Source organism: Lacerta agilis, chromosome 1 (genome assembly GCF_009819535.1).
Source record: "Lacerta agilis isolate rLacAgi1 chromosome 1, rLacAgi1.pri, whole genome shotgun sequence".
NCBI classification, from domain to species: domain Eukaryota; kingdom Metazoa; phylum Chordata; class Lepidosauria; order Squamata; family Lacertidae; genus Lacerta; species Lacerta agilis.
The window spans coordinates 55,319,528-55,341,021 of NC_046312.1; the positions used below are offsets into that span (position 1 = coordinate 55,319,528).

General features: G+C 40.0%; 1 protein-coding gene across 1 annotated transcript; it reads left to right on the forward strand.

Annotated features, from left to right (window-relative positions):
• Positions 1–1,787: 1,787 nt before the first annotated feature.
• On the forward strand, positions 1,788–20,928 carry ELF5 (E74 like ETS transcription factor 5). Its single transcript, XM_033149889.1, has 7 exons — positions 1,788–1,906; positions 8,782–8,909; positions 13,905–14,138; positions 14,616–14,666; positions 17,148–17,216; positions 19,531–19,726; positions 20,252–20,928. The coding sequence occupies exons 2-7, from the start codon at positions 8,783–8,785 to the stop codon at positions 20,346–20,348; spliced, it is 774 nt and encodes a 257-aa protein (XP_033005780.1). The 5' UTR covers positions 1,788–1,906; position 8,782; the 3' UTR covers positions 20,349–20,928.
• Positions 20,929–21,494: the final 566 nt, after the last annotated feature.

Sequence of the window (21,494 nt, forward strand, 5' to 3'; positions counted from 1 at the left end):
GCCGGTATCATTTAGAGGTAATAGGCCGGTATAGGACCACCGTTTAAGCTTATTGAACATCCTTTTATTTATCAGCAACCACAAGCTTTTGTACACAATAAACAACTTCTTTGTTGACATTATCCTCGTCTGTGGTAAATGAAGCAAGCAGGCTCCAGCTAGCAGTCTGGTGGGTTGCAGCTGGGGACCGTTTGTCGTTGGTGCAGCACTCATAGACCGTGAAACGTCCAGGGGTGGCTTACAGGGCGGAAGTGCCCGCGACAATATCCATCCCTCAAAACAAATTAACCAAAACATATATGCTGCAGAATGAAGCAACCTGCTTCTGGCAACATCTTAAGCCTGAAGCAAATGGCTACATTTTACAGCAAAGCTAGGCCGTCACTGACAGCAGCCTCACCCCAGGCCACTTACACAGCAGTGTCACCTTTTGCAATCATTGGTTCCTTCAAGGTATCGGGGTTTCCAAATGTGGCAATCTCCCCTCAGAGCTCTCTTGAGCTCATCAGAGTCTGGTGGCATATGTGTCTCCTCTGAGCTCAGGGAAGGAGAGAGGCTCCAGTGCCCACAAAACGTCACAGGACAGATGACGGACTGGATCCATCTCCTCCTTGGAGCTGCTGGAGGAGCTTACCTGTGGGAGTGTTGGTTCTGGGGCATAACTGGCACTGAGTTAGCTCCTTTTTTCACCTGCAGTGTAGATTTTACATGACCATTTACATTCTACAGAATTTACTCTGTCAGTCAACTACAAATTATGTCAATTTCAATTATGTCAATTTCAATTATGAAAATCAGTTGAGACCTTTTTTTGTATATTTTTATTTATTTTCAAAATAATAATAGGGTACAGAGCAAAAGAAATGACTTCAACAGTATCCACTTCCCCCCCCCCCTCTCCCTAATGTCTCAACAACTAAAATTGATCTGTAAAAATGTTTTATGGAAAAATACGAGAGACATTACACACACTTTGTAAACCAAGAAAATATTTAATAAAAAAACACAGAAAAAAACAGTACAGATATCTGTCATTTTTAATTCAGTAACAGACTTTTTAATAATGAATAATTTACAGCAAAAGGGAGGGGGGACAGCTGTGGGGAATACTCTGCATCCTTTGAATGTCTTAAAGTTTTGCTGTCCAAACTAATAAAGTTTTACTTTGCAACTCAATTTTTTCTCTTCCTTCTCTGTCACTGTAGCCTGGTGTTTAACAGACTAGTTACTAAACTAAAGCTTCAAAGAAATTTTGCTTTCTTTTTCAAATAACACCTCTTATTCCTAACACCTAGTCACCCAGAAAGTCACCTAGAAAATCACGTATTTTACACTTGTTCTGACTCCTCACCTCTGGGGAAATTCTCACAAACAACCCAGCCCACAATTTGGGAGGCGTTTTTCCCCCTGTTCTTCTATGTTAATAATAAATAGCCAGCCTCTTGATGTGTGAAGTACTTCTAGGTCTGTGAAAAATGTAATAACTACTTTAAAAAAAAAGTAAAATGCTGCAACTCCATTAGCTTTATAAAGATCAGTCACAATTAAAAACATCAGGGGCCTTGCCTACCTCTCATAACCCCTAAAACCCGCCTGTTTTATAAAGAGAAGGGAATTAAGGTTAAAAATGAAACTGGTCTGAATGTAAGAGACTTTTTTTTTTTTTACTCTCATTCTCCTTTCAGCTGTGTCACACTGTATATTATCACTGTCATCAAAGGGGGTGTGTATATAAGAACCTGAAAAACCAAACAGACCTGTCTGGAGTGTGTTCCATATATCACAGAACCACAGGTGGCCTTCCTTCCAGTGTACAACTCGCAGAGCCGGAAAGCCTCTTGGCTTTGGAAACCTGCTTTTGGATCTAACAATTCCTTGAGAAGAGAATAAGCACTCCCAGCAGCACGTAAGCTCTGTTTATTTATTTAGCTGAAGGAAGGGTCTTAAAGGAGGTTCCTGCGCAGTGTGGCAAATCAACTGAGCAGTGCAAATCACCTGTCACCGGTGTTTTCTGCCCTAACTGCCACCCTTTTCAGGCTGGCAACATTAATCTGTTCAAGCTCTTAACCGAACCGTCGCTTGATGCACTTTGTGCTCTTGTCATACAGCAAACACAACACAGGAGCGCTTCTATCATGGCGCACCCAGTCTAATTTTTGTGCTGAAGACCATTCAAAGAACGTTAAGACTGCAATTCTATGCATACTTTATTGTGACTGGGAGCAGGTTCCACTGAAAACAGCAAGACTTCCTTTTAAGAAAAGATGGCAAGGGCAAGGCTATAAATATTCATTAAAGAACTTTCCGCTCTTGCCACTGGTCTCCAAGAATGAATTTTGTGGGAACACATCACTGGGTAATGTTCAAATCTTCATCGTTCTAATGAATGGTGCCGAGGCCTGGTGTATAAAAACAATTAATCCTGCAAATCAGATTACAAACAAATGCATGCAAATGTGTGTTTTTATCTAGGATCGACAACATGAACCGATTTATCAATTTAGTGGGTGCGGAAGGCAGTGCTGAGATCTTCTGTAAATAAATGTTATCTTTTGTACTGCTGAGACCTCTGGTGGTGGTTGCTGGTAAGAAAGTTATCCTTAAGATACGTAGATTCAAGAGAAACACGCAAAGCTTAATCTAAAAACGGCAATGCTTGAATTTTCTAGGAGGTGTATGTGGGTCTGAACAATAACAGTAATATAACTTTGAATATGTGTTTCCAACCACAATAAACTTTGACCATTTGCCAGTGGAAGCAAAGAAAGAACCAGAGTCGTGACAATCCACCAGATGTTGAGGTGTCTGTAGTAAAAGATGATTCCAGAAGAAATTTTATTCACTGGTATAATGGTATATTATTTTGGTAATGATCCAGCCAATCTTTTTCACATTTTTGTTGGCATCCGTCTGTCTCAAGAGACAATGGAGTGGGTGAAGTCAAACCAGTGCCTTCTGTGGCTGCAGAGACCGGTAACTTGTAATTGCTGCTTCACACAATGTTTTTGCTGTGTTAGCAACACCAAAATGACCTCTCCCATCTGCGGTCCTGGGCTGTGAGTTTGGGATGCTCAGGCAACGATCCCATCTCAGCCTCACTGATATGATCCAAAGGAAAACAGAGCAATACATTTGGCACCAAACTGGCTGCAAGAGTTTTCGGAAGGAGGCATACAAGACCCCATCCAACCATCTTAGAAACTCCACGCTGAATTTATGTAGCCTTAGCCTTTTCTTCTCCCAAAGATTCCCCCACATGTTTAAATCTCTCTGGATTCAATGGCAAAGATTTAAAGCACATGGTTAATTCTCTTTTTGAAACCAATGAGGCATAACAGTGCTTAAAACTTTGGGTGGATATTGGCCAGCTTTTTCATAATAGAATATCTGGAATATTAGTGATCATGTTATAAAGGAGACTTCATTAGTCTTGCAAAATTCTACTTTTTAGAAACTAAAATGGTTTCAGAAGCCTCATTTTGATTTTATTTCTGACTATTCCTTCAATTAACAGATATAATGTTCAAGTATATTGTTGGCAAAATTGTAAAATATATAAAATTAATTCTTCCTTCCTTTTTAATCCTGTACATGTATACTTCAAACTGTCTAATTGTTTGTTGAGTTCCATGGAACTGTTTTTGAAGTGGTGCATTTAGATTCATATTGCAAATCTGATCTAAAAAGTACAGTAATTGCCAGGAAACCATACGATTCCTGATTCTGCAATTATAACAATCACCTTGTTGTACTGTATCCCTTTTACTCCAAAAACTATATTGTTGTCACAGACTTTTCCCAATAATTATTTTGTTAGAAATACAAATAAGGAGTTGGAAATAGAGCAGTGGGCCAAGAAACTATTCCCCCCCCCCTCTTAAGCTTATGACAGTCAAGTCAAGATTCCAGGCTAAATTGGTTGTAGCTCACAGTGGCAATCGTCACCTTGTTTGGCAGCCTGCTTTTGTGTATATATTTTTTTCTTAAGTGGGGGAAGACAGGTGGGGGAATGCAATTTAAGGCTAGGAACTTCCATTCAGTCTTGTTAAAATGTCATGCTGCTACAGTTATCTTTGCTGCCTATTCTTCTAGGTTTGAAGTACAGATTACCAGTCTTGTCATTGTCATATAGACAAAGAATTTGAGGAGAGAGGACTATTTAATTTCATTTGGGTCAAATTTGCTCTATTGAAGGCTATTTTATATAACTGTTTATTTGTAACAATAGATATTACTATTACCAACAAAGTCCTTGGCACTTACAAAAACAAATGTAGTGTATACAGTAATTGTGTATCTGAGTTTATGCTCTCTTAACTCATTGCTTCCTTCATCCTCCAATATGAACTAACAACAGAGTGCCATTCAACATTATGTGAGCCAAAATTTATCAGAAGTGAGCTTTGTGGGTAAATGTCCTCATAATCTGAAAATTCCCCACCCCACCCCCCATTTTGCCACCCACAAATATTATGGGAAATTTGGGAAGGCAAGTTTTGCTCAGCCCTAATTGAAACTTCATCTAGAAGGAAGTAAACAGTTTAAAAAATGAGTAAGCAAGTAATTTACTGTTGATTTGGCAACTAGTGTTTACCACATAGGAACATCAAATGTAGGATAAAGAAGTTTTTGTTGGCATCCAGCTGTCTTGAGAGACAATGGACTGCGCCTCTGGGGGTGAAGTGAAACCGCTGTGTTAGCAGCATCAAAGTGACCTTGCCTGGGCAATGTATATGGAGGTCCTGGGCAGCCCAAACAAGAACACCACCCTCACAGCACCATCTTGGCTGCAGGAATTGCCATAAGGAGGTGTACAAGGTGTCATCCTGCCATTTTAGGCTTCATTCTGGATTTGTGTAGGGTTTACTCCTTATACTTTTCTTCTCCACTCAATCTGCTGGAGCCTGTCTTTGCATGCAGGGGAATCCAAGTTTCTAAGTCCAATTTTGTGTGAGTGTAATTGCTGTGCCTCCACTTCTTTGTCTTGTTTTGATATGAGCTTAAAGCTGTAATAAAGATTGATTGATTGATTGCAGGGGATGTTCCTAGCTCATGGAGCGTTTGAGACCCATCGGCTACCCTCACCTGGTTTAGCCGGCCAGGGTGTGGTCGCTGTCACATGCTAACAGCTTCTAGGTGCCCCAGGTGAGAGTTGAGTGCAGGGTAGGGACCAAAAGTGAACAAACTACCCAGAAGGACCACAATGGTCCCCCCCCCACCAGAATAGAATAGCAATAGAAAGGTTTAATAGCAGTAATAGAAAGGTTTAATGTCAAATGTTTAAGGTCACTTTGCCTTTCAGTTATAGTTCTAACATACAATATTATTAACTTTCATAAAGGTAGATAGAGCTTAGCTTCAGTTGCCGAACTAATTATGAACTGCTATTTCCATCTTATAAAGCACTAGCAGCCTCACACCTGGTTTTGCTTGGAAATGCTAATAATAATAAAAAGGCAAATTTTGAATCCACCACTGAGGTTCAACTAGTCATTTCCGGGCAGATTTCTTTGAATGGAGGGTGTACTAGTGAATTACGAACCAATGTCAAATGCATATATCTATGGCAACAGGAATCCTGAAACCATTCAGGTTCCTTAGAACAGCAGAAAGAGCAATTGCATTCATTAAATCTGAGAATAAGGGCTGATTCAAACATTTAACCTGGGCTGCCAAAATAAAAGGTGAATTTGCCACCTCATTTTCACATGAAAATCCACTTGTATACATTGCAGGGAAGGAAGTTAGCATTCAGAGAAAATGTAAATTTGCAATCCCTCTTTGATGTATTGCTTTTGTCAAACATCAGCTCTTATTTGATAAGCCACATTATAGGATGACTCAGAATTCTTCCAGTACAATTTTCTCTTTTCCTTAGAAATGATTGTAATCAGAGATGGAACAGTCAGTGGACTGGATTTGTGTCAAAAGCCATAATAAAGTTTCCTTCAAAATCTCAGTGAACAGCTTTTCTTTCTCAACTAAAGGTGTTAACTGATCTCCACAGATTGTGGTGAGACAGGGCTGTAACTCAAATAGTTGTTCATTTCTTCCCGTAGCTTGAATCATACTTGCTTAACTTCAGTATATTCCTTGACAAATAGTAAGCCCTGTGCACCTTGAGTGCTTTTGTCTTCTCTATGTAGCTAATTAAGATACAGGAAAATCTGGCGAGGGTGTCCTGCGTATTAGTCCTGCGTATTAGTCCTGCCTCTATGCAAAAAAGTCACTTCCTTCCTTCAGCCTATTTCACATCCATCTTATTGTATGACATGTGAAATCAATTGAACCAAACAATTCAATATCCAGTTCTTTGCCAAGGGATGGTATAACAAAATACATATCCTTACATTTTGTACTACCTCCTTTTATCCGTTTTACCCTGACATTCACTATGCTTGACAATCTAAGAGAGATATCAGGGATCAAACCTACCAAAGAGCTGAAATTTTCTGAGTATGAAGATATGCCACATAATCCTAAACGTGGTGATTATGAAGAGGTCTGGGCCAAAGCTGTCACTTTTTAAGTAAAGATACTTTGTTTCAACAAAAAGTTTGCTTATTTATTAACTTGCTCTCATTCTCAGTTGTCTCTATTTTTATTTATTAAATTTGTATGCCACTTTTCATCCAAAGATCCCAGGGCAGTTCACAATATAAAGCCTTGACTATGTAGAGTTGCAATATCTACCTGATTGGGTGGAATGTCAAAGTTTCTAATCCAGGAGCATATTTGGTCATTCACTGAGTTGATGAGGCCCATTTCAGGACCCTGTTTGGAACACCCTGCCAATAGAGATTCGGCGGGCCCCTTTTGTGCCAACTTTCAAACACCTGCTGAAAACTTTTCTATTCTGCAGGGCCTATGCAGGAAATTAAGATTACATCCTCCAGAATGGTCTACGGGTGTTTGCTCTTAATTTATTTTTGTTTTTGACTTGTTCTTAGCTTTTTATGATGGTTTTGTTTGGTTTTATGTTTTTAAATTGTTTGTTGTAAACTGCTGCAATAGATTTTTATGATAAAGAGGTATATAAATATTTTTATAGATAAATAAATTCTTTTGTTTGCCTAGGGAATGGATGAAATGGAGCAAAATGCTCTGGTTTCAAGGCAGCTGTAGTCAAAGGCAGGTTTTCATATATTATACTTGCTTTTGACTACAAGAAATTCTTCCTTATTTTTAAAGCTCAGAGAAGTGCATATATACTTGCATGCAAACAAAATGCAGCATATTGCTGGATCAGACCAAAGGCCCATTGTCGCGGTCACTCACTCAGACCTGAGCAGCACCCCCGGACGTTTAACGGTCTATTGGTGACTACCCATACGACATGTGGTATATCCGCTGCCACCAGTCAGTCTTCACGCTGGCAATGAATAACTCACTTCAGATTTGGATTGTGGTAGAAAATAAACATAAGTTTCTTTATTGTTGGTACAAAGCGTAATGGTTTCATATGAACGGGTAAAACGTTTTAAGATAACCGAATGGTTCTTCAGGTAAGTACCGGTATATTCCAACTCTCTACCTAGTATTTCAATAACTATCCCTAATGCCTCCTACTATTTATTCAATCCGCTCTAGCTCTGCTGTCCTCATTTCCTCTATCTATCTATCTCTCTCTCCTCTCTCTAACTGTCCCCCTTCCACTCTCTAACTGCCTCCCTTCTACTCTCTCCCTTGCATAGTGCCTGGAGAGCTCCCATTGGTCAATCTCCTCCCTGCCAAGTTAACCCTTGGAGAACCTTTAGGGGTGAAACGCCACACCCATCATTTCTCTTTCCAAGCATTCTGTTTCCAAACTGGCCAACCACATTGCTATGGAAAGCCTACCAATGTGCTGCTGCTATTGGAGTTAAACTATCGCTATCATGATTAGCAGTCATTGGTAACTTATCCTCCATGAATGTATCTCATTTCCTTTTAAAAGCCATCCAAGTTGGTTACAAATTACATTATGCAGTGTGTGAAGAAGTATTTTCTTTTGTCTGCCCTGAATCTTCCACCATTCAGATTTATTGTATGACCCCCGAGCACTAAAGGGGAAGGGAAGCTTCTTGGGATTCCATGAATTTTCACTGGCTGGTGTCCAAACAACTGACTTATCAATCACACCTCTGACTTCATTCATTGGCTAAAAACAAACAGAGAAAAGCAGCCAGGCTGGCTCATTTCACAGAAATTGGTAGAGGTGCGCCTGCACATTTTGCTTCACAACTTTCTTTCTAAGGGGGAAAGATACTTACCTTTCTTTAAAAATAAAAACTCAGAATCTGTACCTCTTGTCTGGGGCCGCCAATGAAGGCCTTCAATGATGCTGTGGCACTTGCAGGTGCTAGGTTGGCAACCCCTGCATTAAACCATTGTTTATAGTTTAATGTGACATGTTATTGCAAGTCTACTAATAATAAACAGTGGTACCTCGGGTTAAGAACTTAATTCTTAACCTGAAACTGTTCTTAACCTGAGGTACCACTTTAGCTAATGGGGCCTCCCGCTGCCGCCGCACCGCCAGAGCACAATTTCTGTTCTCATCCTGAAGCAAAGTTCTTAACCCGAGGTACTATTTCTGGGTTAGCGGAGTCTGTAACCTGAAGTGTCTGTAACCTGAAGAGTCTGTAACCTGAGGTACCACTGTACAGTATATCAGTTCAAGGCATGAGTGGTCAAGCTTACTTGGTAGAAGATAAGGTTGGAGAACTATGTACTGGGGAACTATTGTGGTGGTTGCATGTGTAGGAATTAACCAATGAGAATAATAATGTTATATTTCAGGATGATGCTGGACTCGGTAAGCCACAATACCTTCTTGCCAAACACAATGCTATGTGAATCCCTGATGTCTTGGTCAGAACTGTTTGGAGCACCTGAAGAAAACTACCCTCCATTTGATCACCTAACAGGTGGGTAAATTGGTGCTTTGTTAACAATCACTCTACACAGTAACTGCCAGCTACTACTTTTACTTAATAACTTGAATTGCACTGCAACCACAACAAAGCATCCTCTACCCAAATAAAGATGTCTTCCAGTGATGTAATATTCTGTGTCTGACCGTCTTTTCAGATACACTGCCCTTGTTCATTTATTGTGCAGAGACCTGGCTCACTGACAACTATACCCAATTTTTTATTGCAAATAAATGTTGGTCGTATTCTTTACCTTTTTTAATTGTATACGTAAGACATTTCAGGTTCAGACCTTAAAAATATGTTTATTTGTTTGACAGTCTGGTAGCTGAACAAAATCAAAAAATTCCTTCCAGTAGCACCTTAGAGACCAACTAAGTTTGTTATTGGTATGAGCTTTCGTGTGCATGCACATTTCTTCAGATACCAATTATTGGTAGCTGAACAGGCAGCTTACCATTTAAATCATGCAATCAAAGAGCTGAGAGGGAGATGGTGATTATCTTGTACAAGCCCTATGCAAAGAAATGCAAATCTGTGCCTTAGAAATCCACAAGAGAAGCCTGACTAACCTTCTCTTGGCAACAGAGTAAGTAGCTGATTCCACCATCTCTTCAGGCATCTTACAGCAAAACTGGAGGTTCTGCCTGACTAGATGCAGAGCTACTGTCAGCTCATTTCTCTTTGTTTGCTGTCCCTTGTAAAATCTTACACAACACACTACTAGCTCAATTATTATTCTTGCACAGAGAGGAAAGAACTGATGTACTTAATGTGACCTGCCCCTGTCACTGCGCTGCTCATGCCAGTTGATCAAATGTTGTGCTGCAACTTCTCAGACGGAGAAGTTCAAGGATCTAAATCGCCCAGGGAGCCTCCATGAGTAGAGAAGGCTCCCCGCCATGGAAGTTACAACTGAATATCAGAGTAGCACAACAGTGGGGGCAGAAGAGAAAGCACAGCCTCTTATTTGTCTCATGACTGAACAGAGTTTAATATGTGCTGTGCATCTCCCAACTTATACGCACATGATTGGCTGGTGAAAAGGGGGAGGCACACATCATTGTAACATCTCATGCAGTGTGTTGTACAATACGCTATAAAAAATATGAAAGCAAAAGGGAATTGGATGAACAATGGCCATTCAGGTCCATTTTTATTCCAAAAACAGCTGTTCCCAGAAGTATTTCCCTATGTTTTCACTAACTGTATGTTTCTTACTTTTATGCTAAGTTGCTCTGCTTACTGAAGGGCAAACTAGATAATACATTCGCTGCATATCTGTGCCCTAAAATTCAGGGTTGTTGTTGGGGCTATAGAAATTGTTGGGAGGATCTGGATCAGGACCTTAGGCTGGGGAGTAGTGGGGATCAACTCTTTACCATGTGCAATGTCCCTATAAAGTCCACATCAACAATTTGCATATGGGGAAAGCTTCCTGTTCACATACTTCTCTTCGTTGGTTTCTTCTTTTGTACTATTGCAAGCTTAACTTCATCCTCATGGTTTCTCCTTTATTTTCCTTCTTGTTCTCTTAACACATCCTTTTATTTCATTAAAATGCCCTTATGCTCTCAGTTTCTAAAATTTTAGCAGTGCCCTGTGCACCAACATTCAGTGACACCCCCCCTCCACCTCTCGCCTTCCATTCTACTTCATAGTTGTGGTGTCCCCGAGGCTCTGTGCCCAGTGCAACCAAACTGGTCGCGTTCCCCTAAATTTGCCTCTGGAGCTCTTCTCATCTTTGTGTTCCCTCTGCTTTTTGCATGACTCCTTAAATGCAGCTCTTGCCTCTTGGCTATTTCACATATATCTGCTTTCCAGGAAATTATTTTTAAAATCTCATTTCCCCCCTCATGGGGTTTGGATCCTTTTTTATTCCTTAATCTTCATGTTAGCTACTGAACAGATTTCCCTTTAAAAAAAATATTTCCCCTTTCTCATTTTAACTTCACTAAGGTTGCTTCTTCTGTAAACATGTTTTTCCTTTTTTTGTTTCTGTTTAAATTGTGAGCTCTGTGTACAGCGTATGTATAGTGCCACATAAACTTTAGGCTCCTTTTTACAAACATTAGGTTGTGATGCATCATTTACAAATATTAAATGATGGTGTCAGGAAACTAAGATTGACAACAGCCAATCCCTGCTGAGTTCATCATGGTAAACAAATTGGCCAGGTCAGAATTACAGACTATACAACAAGTCCAGGAGCTGAGGATGAGAATGTGCAAGTTTCTGTTCTTGTTTGCTTCAGCAGGGCCTTGTAGACAACTGGACTGCTTTTGCAAGAGAAAAAAAGAGGGTGAAGTAAGTTCACTTCCTGTTTCTTCAGAAATCCTGATTGGCTGGAAGGAGCAGCCTGATGTTCTGTTCCCATGTGCAGCTAGACCAGCCAACGCCTTCACCTAACTCTCTCACCTAGCTCCCTGTTGCTTGGAAAAGGCTGTACAGAGCCAAGCTGCAATGACTAATGAAAAAGCAATATACTGTACCAAGTGCAGTAGAAGTGTTCCTTATGCAAAGTTGACCTGATGCATTGTTTGTGCTATATGTAGCCTTAGGTTCCTTCCAGATATCGTTTTTACTGCACATTCATGATTTTTGAGCTCATGGTGCTATCAGGGCAGTCACGCACAATCCCACTTTCAATACTATTTGTGCCTGCAAAACTTTTTGGCAGCTATACTGCTTTATTTCCAGTCAGTGCATATTTTGTAACTTCCAGCTGCAATCCCATACCCGCCAAGTGTCCCGGAAAAAAACAGGACATCCCATTTTTTTCTCGTGAGATCATGGTGGCCATTTTGGATGCTGCACTCTTTTGCCACGTTCACACGTGTTTTTTTATGCACTATTTCAGGGACACACACACCAACAGCAATAATATAGTAGCATTGGGGAAACATCGCAGAACAACTAATGTAGTAGAATAAATCCAGAAATTAGATGAACACAAATCATCCATAAAAGAGGCTGTATTAGGACAATATTTGTCTATACCATTGTTCTGTTGTAGGAGGATCCAGACTCTTATACTGGAGTGTTATTTATATTATTTCTGCTAGTAAAAGAAAGACAATCTATGGTTTGTGCACTGTGTCCTGAAGTTCCTTTCTGAAAATACTTAATAGCACCATTTTAGCTGTAGGTATAAAATTACAACGCATAAGTTTATTAATTTCACCAAATGCATTCAAAACTTGATTGTGGATTTGAATTCCCACCAGATAATTTTTAAAATCCAATTCAGACCCATTCCCCAGTGGCAGAAATAATAAATTAAACCTCAAGCAATTGCCCTCTCCTGCCATTGCTCTCATTCAGCATTTTATCATAATGTTGTGCTGGTATTCTACATTTTGTGTTTCATGCCCATGATTCCACACACACTCTTGAAGTCACTATTGCTATACATTCTTGCCCAACTGCACAAGTAGGTGATATAGATTCTTCCCTCAAAATGTGTTAATGTACAAAAGAATATGAAAATAAATGAGAAGACACTAGATTTAAAGTTGCCATATTTGGCAGGCTGATTAAATACACAATCACCTTTACAGAGTGTTTTCTGACTTCAAAAAAATCATCTGAGCTTTTTAGAAGTGAAAGCAATCAAGAAGACTAAACTAGACCTGGCAAGAAGCATTCATGAAATAAAGGAACATGCCTTAGCATTTTTATTACTAGCAAAGCTGATATTTATCTCCATCAAGTCAAGGTTTTAGAAACAATCACCAAAGCATTTCAAGGTTAATACATTTCAGCATCAGAAAAGCAGTTGATTTGGTCTCTTCAAGCTGTAGAGAATATAGAGAGAAATGTATTTTATAGAGAGAGAAAAGTCCATTTCATAGCAATGAAACAGGAATCATGATTCATAATATATTTATCATAAAAAAGATTTCCTGTTAAAATCAATTTCCAGCTAAAGCTAGGTCCAAGTGGATTAATAAATCTTGATAAGCATACATGTTGCCTTCCATGATCAGACAATCTAGTTTGATAGTTTGTCTCCAATACTGATTGGCTAGAGCTCTTTTCAGATGTTATAAAATGTCTGGATAAAGAATAATCAGTGAGTGAATAAGGGAGCTGGATTGTGAATTTCTGCATAAACTCTGTGCCTAAATTGTTAATTTCTGCCTCAGTTTTGCCCTATTCCATCCCACTGTCTTCCAATTTCTATGCCCCATAATACATTGTGCAAGAATGCTCATGTAGCTATTGCCAGTCCCCCCCCCAAATGTTACCAGCTTAGCAACAGAAACTCACCTGCTGCACAAGTGTAAAGGTAAAGGGACCCCTGACCATTAGGTCCAGTCGCAGAGGGAGCCGGCGTACAGCTTCCAGGTCATGTGGCCAGCATGACTAAGCTGGCGAACCAGAGCAGCGCACGGAAACGCCGTTTACCTTCCCGCCGGAGCGGTACCTATTTATCTACTTGCATTTTGACGTGCTTTGGAACTGCTAGGTTGGCAGGAGCAGGGACCGAGCAACGGGAGCTCACCCCGTCGCGGGGATTCGAACCGCTGACCTTCTGATCAGCAAGCTCTAGGCTCTGTGGTTTAGACCACAGTGCCACCCACGTCCCCACAAGTGTAGGGTTGCCGTATTTCAAGAAGTAAAAATCCAGACACAGTTGCTCAACTTTTGAGGGGCGATTGTTCAAAAAGTTGTCGAGCACTTCCAATGGGGAGCAGACAAAGTCCCGGATATTTACATTTACCCGGGTGCCAATTTAGCCACCACCACCAGGACATTACAAGAATTTCCCAGTTTATAAGGCAACCCTATACAAGTGTGATATACCATTACCTGTTTATGATAATAGGACATTGCCACAGATTGTGATCCTTGCACAAAGATATTAGAACTAACCCTAACCAATATTTGTTAACACAGTGTTTCCATTGAAACTTTTGGTGTCTAAAATAAACTGTCCACAGTTTAAATGTACTGCTTTTTTCTCTCTTCATTGCACTGTGGCAGGTTCTGATTCTTCCTGGACATCTGTTCACCCCGAATACTGGACAAGAAACAACGTATGCGAGTGGCTACAATTTTGTTGTGATCAATACAAACTGGATGCCAACTGTATTTCATTTTCCCACTTTAACATCAATGGCCAACAACTGTGTGGCATGACCCAAGAGGAGTTTCTAAATGCTGCAGGCATTTGTGGTGAATACCTGTATTTCATCCTACAAAACATCAAGGCTCATGGTCAGTGTGCCAAAGATTTAATCTGAGTATGATTGTTTCATTCTGACTGTGACTGATAATATTTGCACAAGGCATTGAACTGACATCCACGGAGATTTATATGTTGCACTGAACCACACTTTTGTCTGGGCATGTATGTACATGCACTCAGTGTGGGGGAAACAAGAATAAAACAAGGTGGAAAGTGAATTTTACACAAGAATAAATCTTCTTACAAAATCAGATCTTGTGCTGTAGGCAGGTGGACAAGATTGGGACAGGGGAACAGGGACATGGAAATTACAAAGGGAATATAGAAGGGAAACTAGGTTTTTGATGAAGTGTAAGGGAGGAGTCTGAAATGCTACAACAGTGGCACAGTATTTTAGTTTTAAGAGTCTGTTTTGGACCAGGGTTTGGGTTTTTTAATGCAGTGTGTGTACCGAAAGTCTCAATTCAGACATTTATTATTAAAAACTTTTATGGTTTTCTCTATAGGTGTCTCCTTCTTTCATGACAATGAAGATACAAAGTCATCTGAAAAAGATTGTAAGTAAACTTTTTTAAAGTGTGTGTTTTTCTAGATAGGAGTGAAAGCTCATAGCTAAAAGCCGTAACTGCAGCTTCAATATACAGCAGTCCACAGGGACCACAACTCACAGGGTGACCACTGGAGAGACAAACCTGGTCCCATGAAATTTAACATCTGGTGTTTGAAAGCTCAGTGTTCTTCCCAATGTTCTTTAGAATCTATGCGAATGAAACCACTGGGAATTTTGAAGTTGGGTGTGATCACTGTACTTATGAGCTGTGATCAAATGGATTTGGACAAATAGACTGAAACTGAATCCAGGAAAGTTGCAGGTGATACTGTCCTGGAGGGTGAAATATGGCAACAATTAAAGAGCCTAGTTATTATTAATATTTACTAAATTTCTATACCACTCTTCATCCGTGGATCACAGATGCTTTACAATAAAAAACCCAGAAAAATACATAACAAATGAAAACACTTTGTTTAAAACACCATAGATTGATAAGCAAGTTGTGTGGTACATAGAACAACACTCTGGCAATTAAATCTGTTGTGCAGGAATAAGGTAAAAAGTAAAGGACCACTGGGCAGTTAAGTCCAGTCAAAGGCGACTATGGGGTTGTGGTGCTCATCTTACTTTCAGGCTGAGGGAGTCGGCGTTTGTCCGCATACAGCTTTCTGGGTCATGTGGCCAGCATGACTAAACCACTTCTGGTGCAACAGAACACTGATGAAAGCCAAAGCACACAGAAATGACGTTTACCTTCCCACCACAGCCGTACCTATTTATCTACTTGCACTGGTGTGCTTTCAAACTGCTAGGTTGGCAGGAGCTGGGACAGAGCAATGGGAGCTCACTCCATCGTGGGGATTTGAACCTCTGACCTTCTGATAGGATAGGAACTTTGCCCACATTAACTGAAATTTCCAGTGTTGGCTACTATAATGTGTTTTATATGGGGCTTTATTTAAGACAAAAAAGTACCAGTTGGTGCAAAATTGCTGGAGTCTGTCTCCTGCTAAATGCCCAGAGAAGAGAACATGTGCAGCCTTGGTTATGCCAACTGTACAGTTTACTGGAGCACTTATTCCAGGTCCAATTCAAGTTGTTTGTTTATGGGTCTGGGATCCATGGTCTGGGATCCATAGGCCAAACTTAGATATGACATTAAAACATATATTTGCATTTAACATACACTTTAAATACAAATACCAGCACTGGCAGGGGCACAATATCATTTCTGGATCAGAATAGGCAGAGAAAGGGAATTTATCCCTTTCTTCCCCTTCTGTAGTGCTGATGAAAATTGCTCCTCCTGTTGAAGAAAGAAGATCCAATGTATTTTTTATCAGAAATGCAGCAAGGGAGGAAAGGGTTTAAAAAACCTCTCCATCTAATGCTGCTAATTTCCCTATTTGTATGGCTGGTGTTTGCTTTCTTCTCCTTCTCCTTCTCCTTCTCCTTCTCCTCTTCCTCCTCCTCCTCCTCACATAAAATGCAACAACAACAAAAAAGAGCATTTATCACAATGGCTAGTTTGGTCCTTGATCTTCCTGCCACCTTTGTTCATCAAATAAGCCCTGAATTAGTTTGCATATATTTGTGCTCTGTGAAATCTGACACTGGAAGCAGAGCCCTTGCAGCATGGTCCTGAGACTATGGAACAATTCCTTCTGGAACTGAGCAATGTTTGATACCCCTTTTGGTCAGGCTTTTGGGGATTTCTGCCTAGACCAATTTTCTGATCACCTGAAGCATTTCTAGTTATTTTGTTCCATTTTTATTGATTTTTGAAATTTCCTCTTTTTCTTTGCTCTTTTTCTTTGTTGCAAGCCACTTTGGACAGACTTTGGAAATGTATTTACCGGTAAATAAATAAATGGGACATGACCAAAGACCTCTGTAAATATAAGATCATATTTTGTGGTTCTCGGTTCTCTTAGAAACCAGACCCATAGGTTTACAATGTGTTTTTCCGTGCATATGCAAAAAAAAAAAAAAACACCAGCACTTGCCAAAAAGGGGGGGGGGAATCTGCATCAACACTAAGATAGGTCTAAAGAGCAGCACAGAGGTACCAATGTCCAATAATGAACTTTGACACTGCCTACAATACTCCATAACTATGGCCTTTAGGTTATACTGTAGGTAGAAGCACTATTTACATAGAGATACAATCAGGACACACTGTGTTTCCAAATAACCATGTTTTCAGATAATTGAAATGTGGCCACTGGTATCTTATGTACTTCTCTCTCTTTTTTTGGCTGCCAGTTTAGCTAGCTGTCCAGCTTTTGGTTAATAATTCATTTTGCTTTATCTTTATGTTAAAGTTGGATTTTTATTTTAAGATAAATCACAGGCCCATGTTGGTTTAGTATTGCATGGAATGTAATTAGGTGAACACTTCGACCTCTTTAAGTCACATTGTCACCCGACCCTGAAATTTATCCATATTTATTTATGTCCATGCTTTTTTAAAAATGTTTTCCAGATATTGATAAGGCATGTTTGAGGACAGGTGGCATCAAGAGCCAAGAGTTTCAAAGTCACAGCAGAACAAGTAAGTATACCTCTGCCATCTATAGCCTTTGAAACGTCATAGAAAATGTCACTGTTTGCAGTACATCTCCAAATACCCTTGTAGTCTGTATGAACGGTGCTTGTTTTTGTTTTAATGTTTATTCCAGTTCTCATATATAAGCAATAGTTACCTAGTGCAACGCTCACAGCATCACACAGCCACCAGGTGGTACTCCTAGTATCCAAGAGACAAATACCTTGTCAGCCTTGAAGGTCCAAAGATGAAGAAGCAGCCATGTTTTCCTGTTTTCTACAAGCAGTTTCGAGATACAACAGCTACAAAATCACTGCAGCCCAGTTGTGGGGAAAGCTCCATATGTTTACTTATTCCTCTCACAAGGGAATTCTCTCATACTCTTAAAAAAAATGGCAACTCTACATTTAGCCAGGAGGAGAAAAGAAGCAGAAGAAGGGGTGGAGCAGTTGAGAAGGCACGAAGCCTGAGAATAAAGAAATAAGGGAGTCAGAGGATGTTTTGGAAGAATGCTGAACAAACAAGAATGAATAAAGACAGGGTATGAATAGCATCCAAAGGATCTGTGGAAGAATTGGTTTGGAAGCTATCAGCTGTGGCGTGTGGGGCGGGGTGGAGCTGCAGAGCCACCCTCCTGGTGCTGGCATTACTGCTGTTTACTTGTATGGGGTGAAGCAGGGCAGCAGCAAAGGTGGGGCCATCAGTGCACCTGGGTGGCTCTGCCCCATCCTGGCAAGCAACAGGGGCATCTGTATCAGCAAAGCAGCTCCACAACTCCACCCAACCACACCAGTTGCTACTAGTCAGTAGGAGTGGAGGCATTTGGTCATATGCATAAAATATATGAATAGCTCTGAAGTGAAATGGTGATTAGTTTTCCGTGTACATGAATAGCATGCAAAGAAGGCTGTGCTGACTAGGGCAAAGTCGCTCAGTAAGTTTCATAGTTGAGGGAGACTTGAGCTTGGTTCTCCCCAGTCTGCCATGGGCATATATCCCTTTACTGATTTTTTTAAAAAGATCTATTTATTTGAAATTGTTGAATGAGCTGTGGTATATATATATGTTTGTGTTATGAGATTTTTTTTTAAAAAAAGCTCTTACTATTTGATCTGATTTTTCAATTTAGCCTCAAATATAGCAGAGCAAAATCTGAGTTTATTATGTACACATACAGACTCTTCTTATTAAAATCTGAAGTAGGGCCATTGCATTTCAAGTTCGGATTTGGGGAATAGAAGAGATTAAGCAGAAATTATCAGCATTAGCTTCCTGCAGCCGTAAACCTCCTTGAACTCAAGAGATGATGACTCAAGCACACTCATAGTTCATTCATTTCCTTAAATTGTTTGCTCTCCAGCTTCATGGGGATAGGGAGCTCAACAGTTAATTTCAATTGAAGTGTCAACACTCAAGCACACCTGGATATCAACCCATAAGCAATGAGAATGCCGTAATAATCATATTGTACATTGTATATATGTATGTACCGTATTTACGTGAATCTAATGCGCCATCGAATCTAATGCACACCTCAATTTTCAAAACCTTTAAAACAAAAAAGTATTTGCTGGCACCCTCAAATCTAATGCACACCCTAAATTTTGTGAGGTAGGTCATTTGGCCAAAACGGTGCACATTCCATTCCATGGTATGTATAGTGATAGATAAATGAGATGAATCAATATTAATACCAACAGCTGTGTTGCAAAAATGAGGGGACTGAGAAACGAAAAGGAGGTATCAGCATGGTTGGTAGAAGATGAAGATTTGCAAAAGTGGGGGAAAATATTTAGGGGAAAATATCTAAGGGGGTAAAAATATTCAGAAATAGCCCTGTGATGACTGAGAATGCCCAGAAGCCATGGAATTCTGAATGTCCATATGTGGGGGAGGAGGGTTTGCAGGAGAAAATATTACAAAAACCAAGAGGAAACAAAGTGAATGTATTATCCTGAAAGTATGATTGATGGGTGGAACACTAAACAAAAGCACTAAACAAAAGCACTCAGCACAGTTGTCATTGCTGATATTTGAGAACCAATTGTGGCTTCTACACAGTAGTGAGGAAACAGCATTTTGTCTTCAGAAGTCCCTGTGGCGACACCTAAAGGGGTCTAGTCAAATTCTGTTTGACAAGCATGGTTATTTTTGTAATGACCCATGTCAGCTTGCTCCACAGATTTGCAGTGTAGTGTGCCACTCTCCTTCCCTGCATCATAGTCCTCCTACCCAAATGGAATTCTCAAAACCCTGACAGCCTTGCTTCTGAAATGAGTTTTTACTAATAAAATCTATGTGCTGCTTTTAATTCTTGAAGGTCTACAGAGCTCTCACTTGTGGGAATTTGTAAGAGACCTCCTCCTGTCTCCTGAGGAGAACAGTGGTATTCTGGAATGGGAAGACAGAGACCAAGGCATCTTTCGAGTTGTTAAATCAGATGCTCTAGCAAAGATGTGGGGGCAAAGAAAGAAAAACGATAGAATGACCTACGAAAAACTAAGCAGAGCACTCAGGTAAGCTATTAATTTAATCGGTATTATATAAGACAGCTGATTTCACAGTTTAACTCGTTCCAAAGATTTCTTTTTTTATGCTGTATAATGCAAAGGTCATGAGACACAGCTATGGCTCTTTTGATTAAAGATAGGATCACGTTGCCAAATCTGTGAGTAGAATAAATGGGGATAATTTGCCAACCTACCCAATGAATATGCCGCGTAATACTATTACCTTACCATTTCCCTTGGCAACAATCCTAGAATTTGACTCTGAACTGTTTTCTTAGGAAAACAAGTGTAATGTACAGTGTTTCAAAAGGAGGGAGTTGAACTTCAAGGTGTCTGGGAAAGTGCTGAACTCTGAGCTGTTTAACTGTGTTGTATGTGTGCAAGTTCCCCTTTGCCAGAAGACTAGAGTGGTCTCTCAAAAAGAATGTCTTATTGACTGCTGCTGTTTTACACACTAGCATAGTAAAACATTTAACATAGTACTGTATGTTAAAGCTGTTTCTAAGTCCAACTTCAATTTTGTTGTTGCAGATACTATTATAAAACTGGTATTTTGGAACGAGTGGACAGGAGGTTAGTGTACAAGTTTGGAAAGAACGCACACGGATGGCAAGAGAGCAAGCTATGAAATACCCTTTTGCTTCAGACTCACTGTCAAATACACAACGTGACGTCACCGAGGGAAGCTCTTTGCAGGACCTCCCTAGATTCATAACTGGATAATAGACTTTGAGGATTGTATTGGGGAATTCACTGTTCTCCATATTTTTTGGACTAGCATCATCAAATGCTTGACACTTATCAAAATAACACCCAAAAACTGCTCTGTAGACTTATACCACAGTCTGGGGCTATATATGTAGCATTGTTCCCAATGCCAAGAAGAGCAGCAGTTTGCCAGTCAGGGCTCCGCAGAGCATCTTCTCAACTGTGCAGGAATTTGTAATTCACATTTATGTGGTGAGATCAATGAGGCAGCAAGAAAGTAGAAAGCCTGCAGCATGCGGCAAATGCAGTTACACCAGAAAATGTGAAGAAGTTATGTGAAGAAGGGACACCATATTTCCAACCTATCCAAGTCAATAAGAAAGTACAATGAACTTAGCTATATAATAGATTCCCTCGCTTAATCCACAGTTCTCTCACTTAAAAATAAAACCAAACCCATAGATTTCAAAAGAACACATGCTTGAAAACTAATTTCAAAATGAGCCACATATATTTATCAATTTTTATCAACTCCCCCATCCTCCCCCCCCCCCCGTTTCTGGTGCTTCCATCACTGTATGCACTTTAGTGCAAATAGTTGTCACTTGTTTATACTCTGTAGGTTGGTTGGTTATAGTAAGTCAAATATTATCTGGCTGCATGTTGTCCTACATTCGTTTTTATGGTGTGGAGTATATTGAGTATGGGGATGGCAGAATATAAATATTTTAAATAAATTAGATAAAAAATAAAATGAGGGTCTATTTTACACACAGACACACGCACGCACACATTGGAATTTGTGAAAGCAAAATACTGTGGTTCTGGTCAAAGAATAATGAAAAATAAGTTTGTGGGGACACTGCTGTAATCTAGTAGAATAACGCTGAATCAAGATGTTGTTTAGTTGTTTAGTCGTGTCCGACTCTTTGTGACCCCATGGACCAGAGCATGCCAGGCACTCCGGTCTTCCACTGCCTCCCAGAGTTTGGTCAAACACTGAAGCATAATCCCTATTAAACTCTGTAGGACATACGTGCATCAGATTATACATTTTTCTGCCAAT